Genomic DNA, 14,529 nt, shown 5'->3' with positions numbered 1-14,529 from the left:
CAGCGCTGTCAGCAGCGGTTCCAGGGGGGGCTGAGCAGCAGCTCCGGGTGGGATGGGGAGGGTGCCTGGTGGGAACACGGCCCAGCTGCCGTGTCTGCCCTCAGAGCTGCAGCATGTAGTGACAGGAAGCCTCTGGCTGCAGACAAGCAGCAACAAAGGTCTTGACAAATGGTCAAAAACCAGCACTCACTGCCAAAAAGAACAACTGCCATGATTCATCTTCCCTGACCTGGTCTTTGTGATTGACTTTAAGGTGAGTATCAGAATTCGGGGCTCAAAGATCACCCTGATAATGAAAGAAGGTGAAAAATCAGGAGATGAATTCTGTCAAGAATGATGGCAGCTCTGTTAGAGGGAGTCTTTCTTTGCACAGCAGGGAAAAAAACCCAAAGAAAACCAATCTTGATCTTTGGATCAAGAGACTAAAGAAATATCAATGAGCAAGCAAAAGTTCATTAAGAATGCTTTGATTAGACACTTGAAACCTAATTTCATTTCTTCAGTCTTCTTACCTTTGATTCCAGCTAATGTTGAACCTCTACCCTGAGCACTTTCTACCCCAGCCAAAGGTTTCCATGAGGCTGAGTGCTGGAGATAGAGCCTGTCTATTACAGCTGAATCCTGGGCTAACCTGCCACCAGCATCAGTTTAAACTTCTCTGCTTTTTTTTTTTCTGAATTATTATTTAATAAAAGGAGAAATTTTCTGTGAATATGAAACTCATCTGGAAATGGTCCATTTAGGCTGCCTGAGAACAGAAAAAACAGCAAGTAAAATTTGAAGTAGACAAGGAGTAAGATAAAAACCAAGGAAAACTGGGGGTTTCCCAGGAGGGGTATGATTTGTGAGGAATTAAACAGTACAGTAAACAGTGATGTGTGTTTGCTATGATATTTTTTTTTGTATCTGTCCATCTATCCCCACCCACCCATCTATTTATATATGGAATATATGAGTTGGAAGCTGATTTGGAGCTGATGCATGATGGTATTGGAAAAGGCTTACAAAACTAAGAAAAAACAAGGCACAAGGATTTAGTATCATGTGGAGTGCAAATGAAAGAAACAAGCTTTGAATCAAAATACATTCACTGTGTCACAGTTCCAATGGACAACATAATCACATTTTTTTCTAAAGAAACAGACACCTTTGTAGGTGAAAGGTGCTTCATTTCCACAGTTGTGAAAGGAGCTTAGAGGGATTTTGGCATTCAACATTCATTTGGTTGTGTCAATGAGAAAAAGGAAATCTTAAATACCCTTTATTGTAATGAGGAAGTTCAGCTCAAACTGACACAATTCACATTTTCGTAGGGCAGGATTTACAAGCATGCACTAAAATCTCATTGACTACTCAGTCAAATATTAAATTTATAATTTCCTTAAGCACTTTTTATTTCACCAAGTTCCTTGGTAGCTCCAAGAAGAATTTGATCAAATTTTCCAAGTCAAAATCACTGCAGAGGATTTTGATGAGTCTGTAAATGGTTTTTTGATACCATATTTTAGACCTCATCCCAGAGAATAAAGTAAAAGCCTGCAAACATTCTAAAGCCACTGCCATCTATTAAGCAATCCAAAAGCCCTGTGATCTCTTCTCCCCTCCCATGCCTTCTGTGGTTTCAGAAGCCATTAAACTGCTTTAAAAATGCACCAACAAAGAGATGAGACCTCAGAGCTGTGGTTTCTTATGCAAAAACATCTGACAAGATTTAACATGAACTGAGTCACTAATGAAGTTTCTCTGTACTGGTTCATGGCCTACAGAAACCCCATATAAACCTAAGGGTAGTGATCTGTGTCAGTTGTCAGTTTCAAGTGTAGGATTACTGAAACTATATGAAAGAAATGAGATTAAACTAAATCTTTGACCTGTTATACATAAAACCTGTGTCTGGTTAGCTTGACTCTCCTGCCTGCAGATGTCTTTCTTGATAAAGCATGTGACCTTATAACTCTAGACTTTTATCTATTAATTAAAGTGAAGAACTGCTTAAGACTACCAACCACTTCAAATAAAGCAATGCTTGGAAATAAACAGAGCCCATATTCCAGGTAGGCCAAATGCTAGCAAAGTGATGTCACACTCCAGGAACCACAGCAAGCAGGAAAAAAATGATGCAAGGTAAGAGGAAGAGAGAAAAATAACTTCAAGCACTCTTCAAGAAAAAGTAAGTAGAATTGCACACAAGCTTCACCTTGAACTTCTGCTTGTAAAACCTGCTTACATGAGTTCAGTGCTGTGTAATGAGTCTAATTGAGCTGATTTTTCCTTAATGTTCTTTATCTGCCCTTGTCTGAACTTCTCAAAGTTTCAATAAAAAAGGCACAGTCATTCTTAAGTTATATTTCTGGCATTAAAAACATATTTATGGTACAAGTACACCCATGCTCTCACATCTCCCTGTTTCCAGTTATTTGCAATTTTAGACAAGAGAGTACCACTGCGCTGCCTGGGATGTGCTGCTCACTGTGGACACGAGGTACAGCTCAGGGGCTGAAGTGACTCACAGTGGAGGAAAGGCCACTTCTACTGCAGCAGCCCAATATTTAGAGTTCAGATGAGCCCAGCATAACATGCAACTAAGTACATTTTTTTCAAGGACACAGCATCTCCCTCGTACCAGCACAGCCCAGGCACCAATCCCTCCCCCTTCTGCCCACTGCTACTTTGCTCCATGAAAGGAACAGACATTAACAATGGTCACACTGCCTCCCCAAATACAGGGTTTCAGGAGCTTGTGAAATGTGCCCCCAAAGCCATACAGTATCCCTATAAACAAGTTGTATTTTAACTGCTTTGTTATCAGCTTCTACCAGCTAGCAGCAAGGGATGAAAAGTTTGCAATATGGTCACAGCTAGTTTAGGAGGCCAGCAAGGAGGATTGCAAAGGGGAGTCAATCAGCAATAATTAACATGAGCAACAACTACTACACCAGCAGTTCCTAGGAGCTGCATGACACCACCTTTGTGATGATTTGCGTGTTTCATCCCAAGTGAGAATTCCAGAGTACCAATATTCTAATCACATCCAAAGATGCCTCAGGAGTTAGAATGCTTTAAATTCTTCTGGCTCTTGACTCAAATAATGATTCCTGATAGGAGGTTGCTGTGGAGATTGAGCATGTTCAATTCAAAGCCTGCATCATATCAGAGGCCCCTTAGGTGGAGCTCTCACTGTGCAAGGGCACTTTTACTGCCTCTTACAGCAGTACCTATTGACAGAGCAGACAAATTTAGGGTATAGGGCTGCCTCCGCCAATGCTAATACTGCTTTCCTTGCCAGAGTTCCCAATGGAAAAGAATCTGAAAGTGTTGGGAGCCTGGGCATAGTTGCAGTTCATCTTCTTCCATTCACACACAGTTGTGCTTCAGAACTCACAAATCTTTCCTTCAGAATCTGTCTGACATGTCACCAGCTCTCAGGGAGCTGTTCACTTCATCATCTGTCCATGTTAGAATGACAAAATATTGGAATTAAATACCAATATCAAAAAACTTCTACCCCTCTCTACAGGTGTGCTGGCGGGGCAAGGGAGAATGAAATAATTTCATCCCCTCATGGAAGAAGACCTGGTGATGGCAAGGGGGAGCAATACTTTTTTTTTCCCCAGCACATTCTACTGACAGCCTCATACCAACAGCAGGCTGCTTTCCCTTACCCTCCTTTCTTCCATTCCATAAAACAAACCCTCACTGCCTTTCCTCAGCAAATTTCAGACCCAGAGGGTTACAATGAGCCCAGACCTTTATGGTGATGGTGTGGAACTGCCTGGACTATGTGCCTACAGTTATTTTGCTGACCTCTGATTTGAAATGAGGGAATGAATTACTTCTCAGACCAGCAGAAGCCACACACTCACAAGGAGGCATTTCAGGCCACCTGGCAGGAGCTGTGTGTCTGTCCCTACAAGGCAGGAGGCATCTAAATTAAGTCAACTTAATTTGAGGGTACAAAAAAGAAACTACAAATATATGTATGAAAGACTAAGAAAATAGTAGCACAGTGTAAAACAGGCCATATGGTTCCACATGGTTCTCCAAAGCAGCAAGTGCTCAACACTTCTGAAGAATGTATCAAATTATGTATTCCAACTGTGGTTATGTTTACATGCTATTATAAGGGAGGAAATTCCTTCCTGACCCAAGATGATGATACTTCATGCTTTGAAAAATCTGAATGAAAATGACTGGATAATTTTTATTCATTACCATGCAACCACAAGTAATTTTCTAATTCTCATAAATTCCTTCAAATCTTTGACACCTAAACCAAAAGTTGACAAAAATTTTATGTTCTGACAAGAAATTACTTACTATAACATCAGAATAGTTAATTCTTATGTATTTTTAAAATAATTTCATATCCAACTTCTGCACCCTTTCTGAACTGTTATGCTCACATTTGCCAGGTCTGCTCCATGACAGGAATGAAGTGGGTCATGCCTTCTGAATGCATCTCCCTCCCTACAATCACCTTCTCCCGCCACCTTGCCCCTCATATGCCTATTTTTTCTTTCTCCTGCACTTAATCCACCATGAAACCAAAGACATCCTCACTGTATTTTTAAAAGACTACAAGTCTCCCATCTTAGCCAATGCTCTGAGCCTTGAGCTAAGGAGAATGGAAAAGAAGCCATCCACTGGTAAAGCCTAGGCTGCAGATGCCAGAGCTTCTAGCTGGGCCTGTAAAGACTGATTCTCTGTAGACTGAATACAGAGTACTGCAGAAATTCAAGCCAACCAATTACAAACATTATTATCTTCTTTAGTAAAGTAACTGAAGCTTTACAAGCACAGTTTTGGCAGCAGCAAATTAATGGACTATCATTAAGGACTCAACAGTTGCAGACTTTGTTTTTACAAAAAACGAAGCTATTTGTCACATTAACACAGAAAAAGGACTGAAATGCCAAAGCATATATACTGTAGGCCTTTGGCAAAACGTTGACAAGTTTGAGGAAACCCTTGCCAATGCTAATGATGAGACAATGCAGATGGAAGTTCTGCTGATCCACATACAAACTTAGGAGCTCAGGGATATTCTGATCAAGTCTGCAGCCTTGTTACAGTTTGCACAGACTAACAGTTTTACAGCAGCCTCCTCCTGTATCTGGCTAAGCACTGAGAGACCAATAAATCTTCTAAGCATGACTGTAGCATGCAGCATTCTTCACTGTCACAACAACCTCCTTGGGAAAACGTGGGAAGTACACACTTGTCACTCAGAACACAACTCTGGGTGGCTAAAGGACTCCAGGCTGGGCAGTGAAAAAAGCTGGGCCCCTTTATTAACAAGGGAAAATAAAAGAATTTCCACAAAGGAGTACAGAAAGGAGGCAAACGCTCAGCAGACATTACAACTTACAGGAACCTGCCCCAAAAGTCCTGAAGGCTAACACAGGTATGTACAGCAACCAAGTATAATAAAGCAACTTCCTCCTGATGTGAGAGCATATTTGCCGCATGGACGACCACACTGGGCAGCCAAACTCTGTAACTACACCCCAGTTATCCCCAGAGCAAGAAACATTGCACATGCAGTTTACATATGGCCATTTTAAGACCCACATACTCCGGGGAAACCCAGCCATCAATGCATTTTATGATGTTCAAATACAGAAGCTGAAGTTCTTATTCCAAAGAACCAAAAAGCCTTGCTCAATGCTTGTTGTGATATACTACTTAAATGGAAATGCCAGCATTGCTATTTGAGCAGATTCTACCAGTGGTATGAACAACATAAATTAAAACTAATTACACAGATTTAGGCCACAGAGAACTAGAATTTGCATGAGACCAGCAGAATATCGCTCTCACTATTTGGAATGCCCTCTATAGGCAATAAATTTGTTTATTTTTATGCTTATAGAAGCATAAAGCCCATTTTGAAAATGCTGACAAATGTTGGGCTGCTGCACAGATTCACTGAACCTGGCTGGTCCACTAAGAAAAATGCAAGGAGGAAACAGGGCACACATATCTGCCTTGTGAGCCTCCTCTCTCTCCTCCCCTGCTCCTTTCTCCAGGGCACAGAACTGTATGCAGCCATTGCAGGCAGAATGTGTTATAAGAATTTGTCTTTGTAGTCAAAGGCAGAATAACAGCCAGAAAGCAGGATCTGCTCAGCCAATGACAGGACACGTATTAAAAATCCTTCCAGCTTCCGTTTCAAAACAAAGAAATCTTGATAAGCCTGAAGGCAGCAGCTGCTGCCAGCAGCATGCAGCCGGCCTTACCTTGGGGACACCTGCTGAGCTGCTGCCTCTTTAATATTGCATTAAAACAGCAGCTTTGCAAATAATGAATTATGGATGTAGAGTGAGCTGTGGAACACGGGGCTGGGAGGACACGGTTCGGAAATCGAAGAACCATTTGGGTTAATGGTCTGCAAGGCTGGGAAAAAAAATTACTGATGGCTTCATGATTTGTCAGGGCCCCAGTCAGGCTACAGAAGGAATGAGGGGACCATAGCAAGTGCTCCCTACTCTTCCCTTCTACATTTTTTAAATTAAGAGCAATCAGATGAGTTTGAAAGTCCCTAAAAGGGGATATAAATCTAAAACACAGGGAAAAATAAAAGGGCTATAAACTTGTATGGCTTGTGACCACAGCCAGTTTCAGTGTTCTAGCATTAAAGACACAGGAGGTTCCAATGTATCAGGTTCTTTATTTAAATGGTTCATACTTTGAAAGCAGAAACCCAAGACAGCAGCAAACTATTGTCTTCAAAGCCTGGTTTCTGCCTTTTACCTCTAGTGAAAACTCAGTCCATGGTCTCTGAAGCAAATCTGCAAGCACTTGTCAAACACACACAGCTTCTCCAGCCTTCCAGAGAGGTTTTAATTCTCTTGTTTAATTTAAGATCACCAGTTAGGTGATCCGGATGCCTAATTGTGAAAGCACTACATGCTTGTAATGATCATAATGAAGGGGCATATTTCTAAATGCACAGTCCAGCACTTGTAAACCTCAAATGCTCCTGTTTGTAGATATTCTACTCCTGTCTATGAGTCTAAATATGAGGAAGGCTGGTTCTCAGGAAGCCAACACTAGAAAGAACTCTTTATACCATACTCCTTATCCTAAGATGAACTTCATGCAGTCCAGTTCTGTTACTGTTCTGTCCAATTAAAAACATCCAGCACATCTTGGATGGCCTTTTTCAAATATAGAATAGTCACACAACAGTAACTGCAAACCAATCATAAGTATATGAAAGCAAAAGTGATGTTTTCAGTGTATGCTTTAGCTATTAACAAATAAATTCAAGTAGCTAAAAAAATATTCTCCATTGTTGGAATATGCTTTTCACATAGAATTAAATATAAGTGTTCTGGGAGAACAGCCACAGAGACTGAAACTACTTTCCCAGGTTATATTGTGCATCTGTGAGAAAGATGCCTTGTCTGTATTTAACAAAAAACAAAAAAAATGCTTAGAATGCCACAATGACAAAATCCTACATACCAGTGCAGAACTGAGATAGAGAGACAATCAATGATTTCCAGTATGACACTGGCAATCAGCTAGCAGAGTCAGAATGAAAAACACAGCCACCACATCCAGGCACCCAGATTAATCAGACATGGATTCTCACAAAGCAAGGAATACTGTTTAGAGGGTTGGTTGTGTGGAACTGCAAAGTCAAGGCCAGCCCTAGAAAGCAGAGAGCAAAGAATGAAAGGAAAAGAGCTGAACAGCATGAAGCTTGTTCTCCCAGCACAGGACAGGAGAGGAAAGGAGGCCATTCTCTCACCAAAGCAGCGCTCTCAAAAAGGGAAAGCCACATAGGAAATTAGGAGTGTACTGTGTCTCAGAAAGCTGCTCCTTCGCTCAGCAGCTCCAGAGGTTGCCTGGCACCTCCTCTCTCTGGAGAGCTTTAACTGGTGAGCTGGAGTCACTGCTCTGCCACAGAGTGCACGTGGGTCACTGAGAGCAGCACAGCGCTGGCCAGCTCTGCCTCTAGAGCACTACCATCCCTGGCAGCACTGGCCCCTCTGGCTGCTGAATGCCAGAGCCCTGTGGAGACAGTGGCCCAGATCCCACAGAAGCCTAGATACTGATGGGATAAAGCCCCAGTTCCACTCAGATTTCAGTTCTGATGAGGGAGATTGGCACCAGAGCCACATGGCTTTGCGAGTCATTTACTGAGCGACAGACATGACTCTGCGGTGTCCTGCCAGCTCCTTTCCTATCTCCCAGCCCATGGAGTCCAGCACACCATTTCCTGAGGGCTCCAACAACTCAAAACAGTCAAGTGTACAGTCAGGATCCAGACTGTTTGTGGACTCATCCTCTACACCCAAGCACCTTGCTTTGATCTCAGATACCACCTCAGGGTATCACCATCGCATGCTTGCACCTTGCTGCATCCCAAGCCTATGGAATGAATTCATTTGTAGGGATTTTTAAGACTGATTTCTGGTCAAGGAAACAGTCCTAGTAAATAACACATCAGTTCAAGAAGTAAGAATTATCCAGGCCTTTTTCTGCCTCATCATGAGGCTTTTGTTCTACTTGCTGAACTGGAGCATCTACCAGGTAAGTGCAATAAAGAGTTTGATAAAATACAAAGGGTTAGGGTCACATTGCTTGGGCTTCAGAGTTGAAAGGAAAGTCACATACCACCACAATTTCCAGGTCCATCTAATGATGGATCTATCTAAGCTCCTTTTTTCTCTCTGCTAACCCTGCTATATCAAACTGGAGATATATGATTGGGCTAACTGCATAGGGTATTAAAAAAAAAAAAGGCAAAATCACAGTGGCCCCTTTTCAACATGACTGCCATAGATGCAGAACATCCTTATTTCCAATCCTCTACCTTATTCCCCTCAAATCATAGTGTTGTATGGAGTGAATGCTTCCTTTTGCCAGGACAGCATTTCTCAACTTTCATAATGAGTATAAAACCATCCACCCTGTGAGCACACCAGCAGAGGAAAGAATCAGGCACAGACAAACTGAAACAGAAGAGGTAACAGAGCTCAGGCTCTAATCCTGCCATTAGCCCCACCAGCCTTGGAGGTCCCCAGAGACAGAACCTTTAAGAATACTGAAAGCAAAGCTGAAAGTCTTGTAGGCCGACATCATGCAAAAATTCCCTAACTGTCAGCCATCAAATATCCTGAGGTTTCTGGGCACGGGCTGCTCTTCCCAGGCAGCAGCCAGCTGCCCCCCTCGCTCCCAGGAGTGGCAGCCACATCACTTGTCTGATGCACATGGCATTTTCCCCAGCAGTTCCATTTGCTGAGCACAAAGGGTGAGCCCACAACATTAAAGCACACTCCCCTCCTTTGAAGTTTAGGTTGTTTGGCTTGCCTGGCTACAAACTAAAACTGCACCTTAATCATCCAGCTTTGAAGTCCTGTAAATCTACAGCTGCAGAAAAGTAGGGACCACTTGGCAATAAAACATTCATTATTAAATTCTTTTGAATTAAAGTGGAAAAGGCTTTCCTGAAGCTGAAACTTTCTTTTTTGCCCACTAGAAATGAAGACATAAGTGCAAAATTGACAATGACTTGCCAGATCAGAGGCCAATATGACTATATGACATTTTATAGCTCAGTTTTGAATAGTATTGAGCCAGTGCTCAGGAAATGGCCAAAGAAAACAAAAAAAAATATTGGAAAAAGACACGAGAAAATGGAAGGTTTTGACAACAGGCTGCAGAGGTTAATAAATAGTTTCATTGTTTTGATGCCTTAAATAAGGTGTGTGTGTGGATGTAACTGATAGGAGTTTGATTGAGGTTAAAGTGATAATAGGGAAAAATAAAGGAATTTTAGAGTCCAGAATCTGTCATTGCTGCATGTGTAACAGAGGGCATGAGTAGGATAAGGCTGTGTGACCAAATGAGACCTACAGGAATTCTCCACAGGCCCAACAGCCTGCATAGCAAGGGATATACAGCAAGAGAGAACATTACTCTGCCTTGGGTGTTTCCTTTCAGGCATGTCTGGAAACTCTTGCAGCTTCCACAAAAACAAGTAGAGAATTAATTCAAAACACAGTGTGGCCTGGCCTGGAATACTAGTGAGGAGATAAAATGGTGCATTGTGAGAATACATCTCACTTGGAAAGAAACAGGCTTCAGCTACAAACTGGTATAAAAGAGCTAAGCCACAAAATCCTGCACTTCCTGGAATTTCAGGCTTTGGAGAATCAGCTTCCAGTTCCCATCTCTGCTGACCACTTCTTGTATTAATCTAGGCCAGTTCCCTCTCAAGGCTGAACCAGGAGCATTTACCTGGGAGTTTTGTTTCCCATTTGGCCATGAACTTGTCCATAGCCCAGCTTCTGTCCCTAGACCATCTGAACCTTTGGCAAAAATACCACAGATCATACACTAATCTCACTCCTCCTGATGGTTTGCTCCTTCCCTGTTCAGAGACAGAGAGAACAGCAAGGTCAGAACCACTGGAGCCTGTGGCTGCTACAGTTTTTATGCAACCACATTTTGATGCTATGCCTAGGGCACTCTAATCATTTAGCGCCTTTGAACAACCACATTTACTTACTGGGAAGGATGTCCTTACTCAGATGACAGTAAAACCCTCTGCAAATGAAGTGCTTTCTGAAAGGGAGTTAAAGGGGATTGCCTTAAGTAACTGGATGGAAAGTGGCTCAAAAGCTGTCAGGAGTCCAGCTTCTTCAAAGCAAGATCAGTGACACACTGACACTGAACAGCTCATGGAGAAGCTCAGCTACCTCAGCATTTCCCACTCAGACACACACTGATTTAGCACTGCCCTTCCCACACTGTCCTGGAAGCAAGAAGAGAAAAGGTAGCACAGAGCAGAGAGGGCACCAGAAGGAATCAGGAGTCCCTGCCCTGCCAGCGAGCCTGATTCAGGAGATGTTCTGGACAGTTTGGTGGATTTTGCAGATCACATAGCTTTTGGCAGAAACAGGCTCCAAAAGGGAACACCCTCAGTTCAGTTGGCTGACAGTTTTCCTGTTGGTAGTGACTCACTGAGAGTACAACTGGCAGCTGCTCCCTGAGCATCCCTCAGTCCTCTCTCAAAGCCTTACCTGTCCTGGCTGCACCGCCAGCCCCTCCCTGCAATGCACACACAGGTAGAGCAGGCACCTTTCCCCAGCCCCTGCCTAGAAACACATTGCTACTGTGGCCCATACCAGAAGGGAACGAAGCCCTGGACAGCTGGGTGCCCCCAGGACATGAACAAAAATCATCCTATGCCACCTTGCAAAGTGGCATTTATATGTACACATGTATGACAAAACTCCAAAAACTAATTTGTCACAATCAAATTAATAATCCAGTTATAACACTTTTTAAAAGAAGTTTTACTGAGATGATTCTGTCCTTAGGAATTTCTGAATTATTCTGTAAATTTGTGTACATGTGTACACATTTCACTCAACAAAATACCAAATAGTTGGAACCACCATCTACAGGTCAGCTTAACTAAATTATCACATCTCAACTGCTACATTCTTGTACAATCCTATTTTAAAATAGCAACCCAGAAGAAAACAAAAAACTAATGCAAATTTGTTTTCTTTAACTTTTTTCCAAAACATTTTCCTCATCTGTACACCAGTGATGAAAACCTATACAATTCCCATTTGCATGTATCCCTTAGAAAAAATTAATATGCAAACAAGGAATTTGAGAAATGCACTTATTAAGTAAACACCAACATTCATAAATGCCATGTAATATATATAAAATTATCCAGGTGAGTAAGTCAGATTCCTCAGATCCTGTGGAACTAATGCATGTCCCAGACACACGAAATCACTGCCATTTGTTTTTATGCAAACCCTGCTTCTGGACTGCTGGCTAAACAACAAATGTCACAATGAAGACACATGCAAAGAGAAGAAAATAATTTACAATCAATGTGTGTATTGGGACTTTACTACACTGTCAATTTCTACAATGCTAGAGACAGATTGCTCTCATGAAGAGTTTTGTATGCACCTGGAGAAAAATCAGTATTTCCTGAATAAGCCCACACAGCAATTCACAAAGTGAATCTCATAACAGCAAGCTGAAAAATCTCAGTGGAGTCATGCACTCAGGTACCCCTACAGAGGAGAAATGCTAAGACAAAATGTGCTGTTCCTTCACTAAGTATCATTTATTTTATTATTTCAGTGTAGATTGAAAATAAAATGTTCCTTCTGCACAAAAGAGACAAAAAATAGTGGACCATTACTCAGCTGCCTACCCAAACTTATCTGTAAAAACAAACACACATATTCTTTGTTGCTGTTTTCTTCTGCATCAGGGATTCCAACCCCATGCAAAACACATGCTCCATGTTTAAAGAGTTAAACATCCTCTCGCTTAGTCGGCTTTTCTGAATGTAAAATGCAAGATAATAACATACACTGTATCTTGAACCACAACTGCACACAGCCTAACAAAACCCCCAGTGCTAAACGACAGGCAGCATGAATAGATCCATTCCCACTGCTTGTTAATTCAAAATAAATCCTTTACTGTGATTTAAAGCAAAACAGACAACACTAAACACATCAAAAATATAATGACTTACCCTTTCGGAGACACTTGCTTTTCTTAAGATATTTGGCAGTAAAAAACGGCATGCCTGCAACACTGAGGTTTCAGCCAAAGCTGACCTTTTATTATCAAGTGCTAAGAGCAAAATGAACGGACCAAAGAGAGAAAGCAAATTATTATACCAGATCTTTGAAATGCTCAGAGATGAGCAAAGGGAATTCAGAGTGGGATAAAGTATGTCAAGTTGCACGGTGGGGATTGCAGATATCTTTCTGCTCATTAGCACTGCTGTTCGAGTTATTTAAAGTGTGCTCGGGGGAAATGAGGACAATTTCCATGACAATATGTACAGTATCATATAAGGAGGAAGCATTTTTTTCAGTCAGAACTTCGGCATTACTCAGCTGCTACAGACACATATGTTGAAAAGAAAAAAAAACCCAACAGGTTTGGATAACGTAAAAAACCTGATTCTATTAACCAGTCCTTGTCCTGAGTAGAAAATGTAGCACTATAAATCTCCTGTCATGTCTCTGGGTTATCTCTTCATTTCCTCCTTAGGCACTTCTGGCTATCTCCTTATTTCCACTTGGGCACAAGAAAATTTGCTTCATGATGTTTTGATTCCAGACACTCATACCACCCATGCCTCAGTTTCCCTGCTTTTCAAATGGGGTAACAGTGTGGCAGTGCTTTTATTTAAACAAAAAAAAAATCTTTGAGACTCTTGGGCAGTGGGTAATAAGAGAAGAACCAGGGCTTAGCCCCATTGCTTTGTCCTATATGATTGCAGCTGTTTATTTCCCGTTAGTCCACCATGCTGCTTTTAGGTCTCCTAAAAATCTTTTGCTTTTATTCAACCAAGATGACCTGATTTTCAAATTCAGTCTTATTCCTGTTGCTTCTGCTGCCTCTCTGGAGTGTTTAAGGCAGTTTGGTACTGACTTCCTATCTTTTTAATTCCATACAGTTGGGATTGACATTTATGGCAATGACATTTATCAGTGTTTGCCTCCTTCTAGTCACCCACCTCTAATTCACTCAACCACAGCATATTGGTTGGACAGGCAACACCTCATTCCTTGGAATATAAAGGACAATGCCAGAAATTTGACTACCCGGTCTGGGCATACTAATGTTTCTATGCTTCAAGTCCTTCTATGTGTAATGACTCAAAGATGAAATTTACCCTTTTAAAGGTTCATGGATTTATAGAAAATTCATAAATAGAGATAATCCATACTTCCAGTGGTGCTTTAGCTCTTGGCTTTTACTGATCCCAGTCTTTGGGTACTGCCAAGTCATCAGTGCACTGAGATACAAGAAAGCAGCTACTTGTCAGCAAGGGAAAATGTTTTGTAATCCATAACCATTAACCCACTGAGTGGATCTGAAGTCAGCTTTCTAGACTGGCAAAGGAACTGATCCAAAGGAAACCAGTATTGCTCTCATAAGTAAAAGAATATACAACACTATATGAAGACTGTAAAAACCAGGGCTGCACTTCACAAGAAATGGAGCTCCTAGCTGTGCCTTTTCTTGAACCATTTGTTGTCAGCATGGAAATAAATATTAGTTTTTTTGGGAAAGACAAGTTTTATGCTCAAGAAAAATCCATTCAGCAAGCCATCAGAAAAACTTCACCACAGTTTAGAATTCATAAATGCCACGATATTCAATAGGATGTCATTGTTCTTGCATCTGTATCATCACACAAAAAAAACCCCTGAACCAAACACCCCAACAACTGTCTGCTCTTTCATTAGATAGTTTTGAAATCAGCTGACAAGCTTTCAGGCATAAATAATTCTTCCACAGCACACCTCAAGCTAAGGTCATATTAACTTGATATTGTAAAACCCCATGTGGTTCTTCAGCATGTATGGAGCAGAGAGGAACAGTAGAAAGCAAAGAGATGAGAAAAGAGTCCCTATGAGTCAGTGACACAGGCAGCTGCCATCTGCGAACCACTGCAGGCTGTGGGTTGGACTTGGGGAATGTACAGCATCACGAAAGGAGGAAGCATTT

At 41.6% G+C, this 14,529-nt stretch overlaps 1 protein-coding gene across 1 annotated transcript in view; it reads right to left on the bottom strand.

Annotated features, from left to right (window-relative positions):
• Positions 1-12,587, bottom strand: part of ARHGAP22 (Rho GTPase activating protein 22) — a 52,103-nt gene extending 39,516 nt beyond the window's left edge. Inside the window, exon 1 of the mRNA XM_059477653.1 lies at positions 12,536-12,587. Coding sequence (XP_059333636.1) covers positions 12,536-12,587 — 52 coding nt within the window. The remainder of the gene's footprint in view (positions 1-12,535) is intronic.
• Positions 12,588-14,529: the final 1,942 nt, after the last annotated feature.

The sequence above is a fragment of the Ammospiza nelsoni genome, chromosome 8 (assembly GCF_027579445.1).
Source record: "Ammospiza nelsoni isolate bAmmNel1 chromosome 8, bAmmNel1.pri, whole genome shotgun sequence".
NCBI lineage: Eukaryota > Metazoa > Chordata > Aves > Passeriformes > Passerellidae > Ammospiza > Ammospiza nelsoni.
Note: the sequence above shows the minus strand (reverse complement) of the source record. Positions and strands in the feature narration are given on the sequence as shown.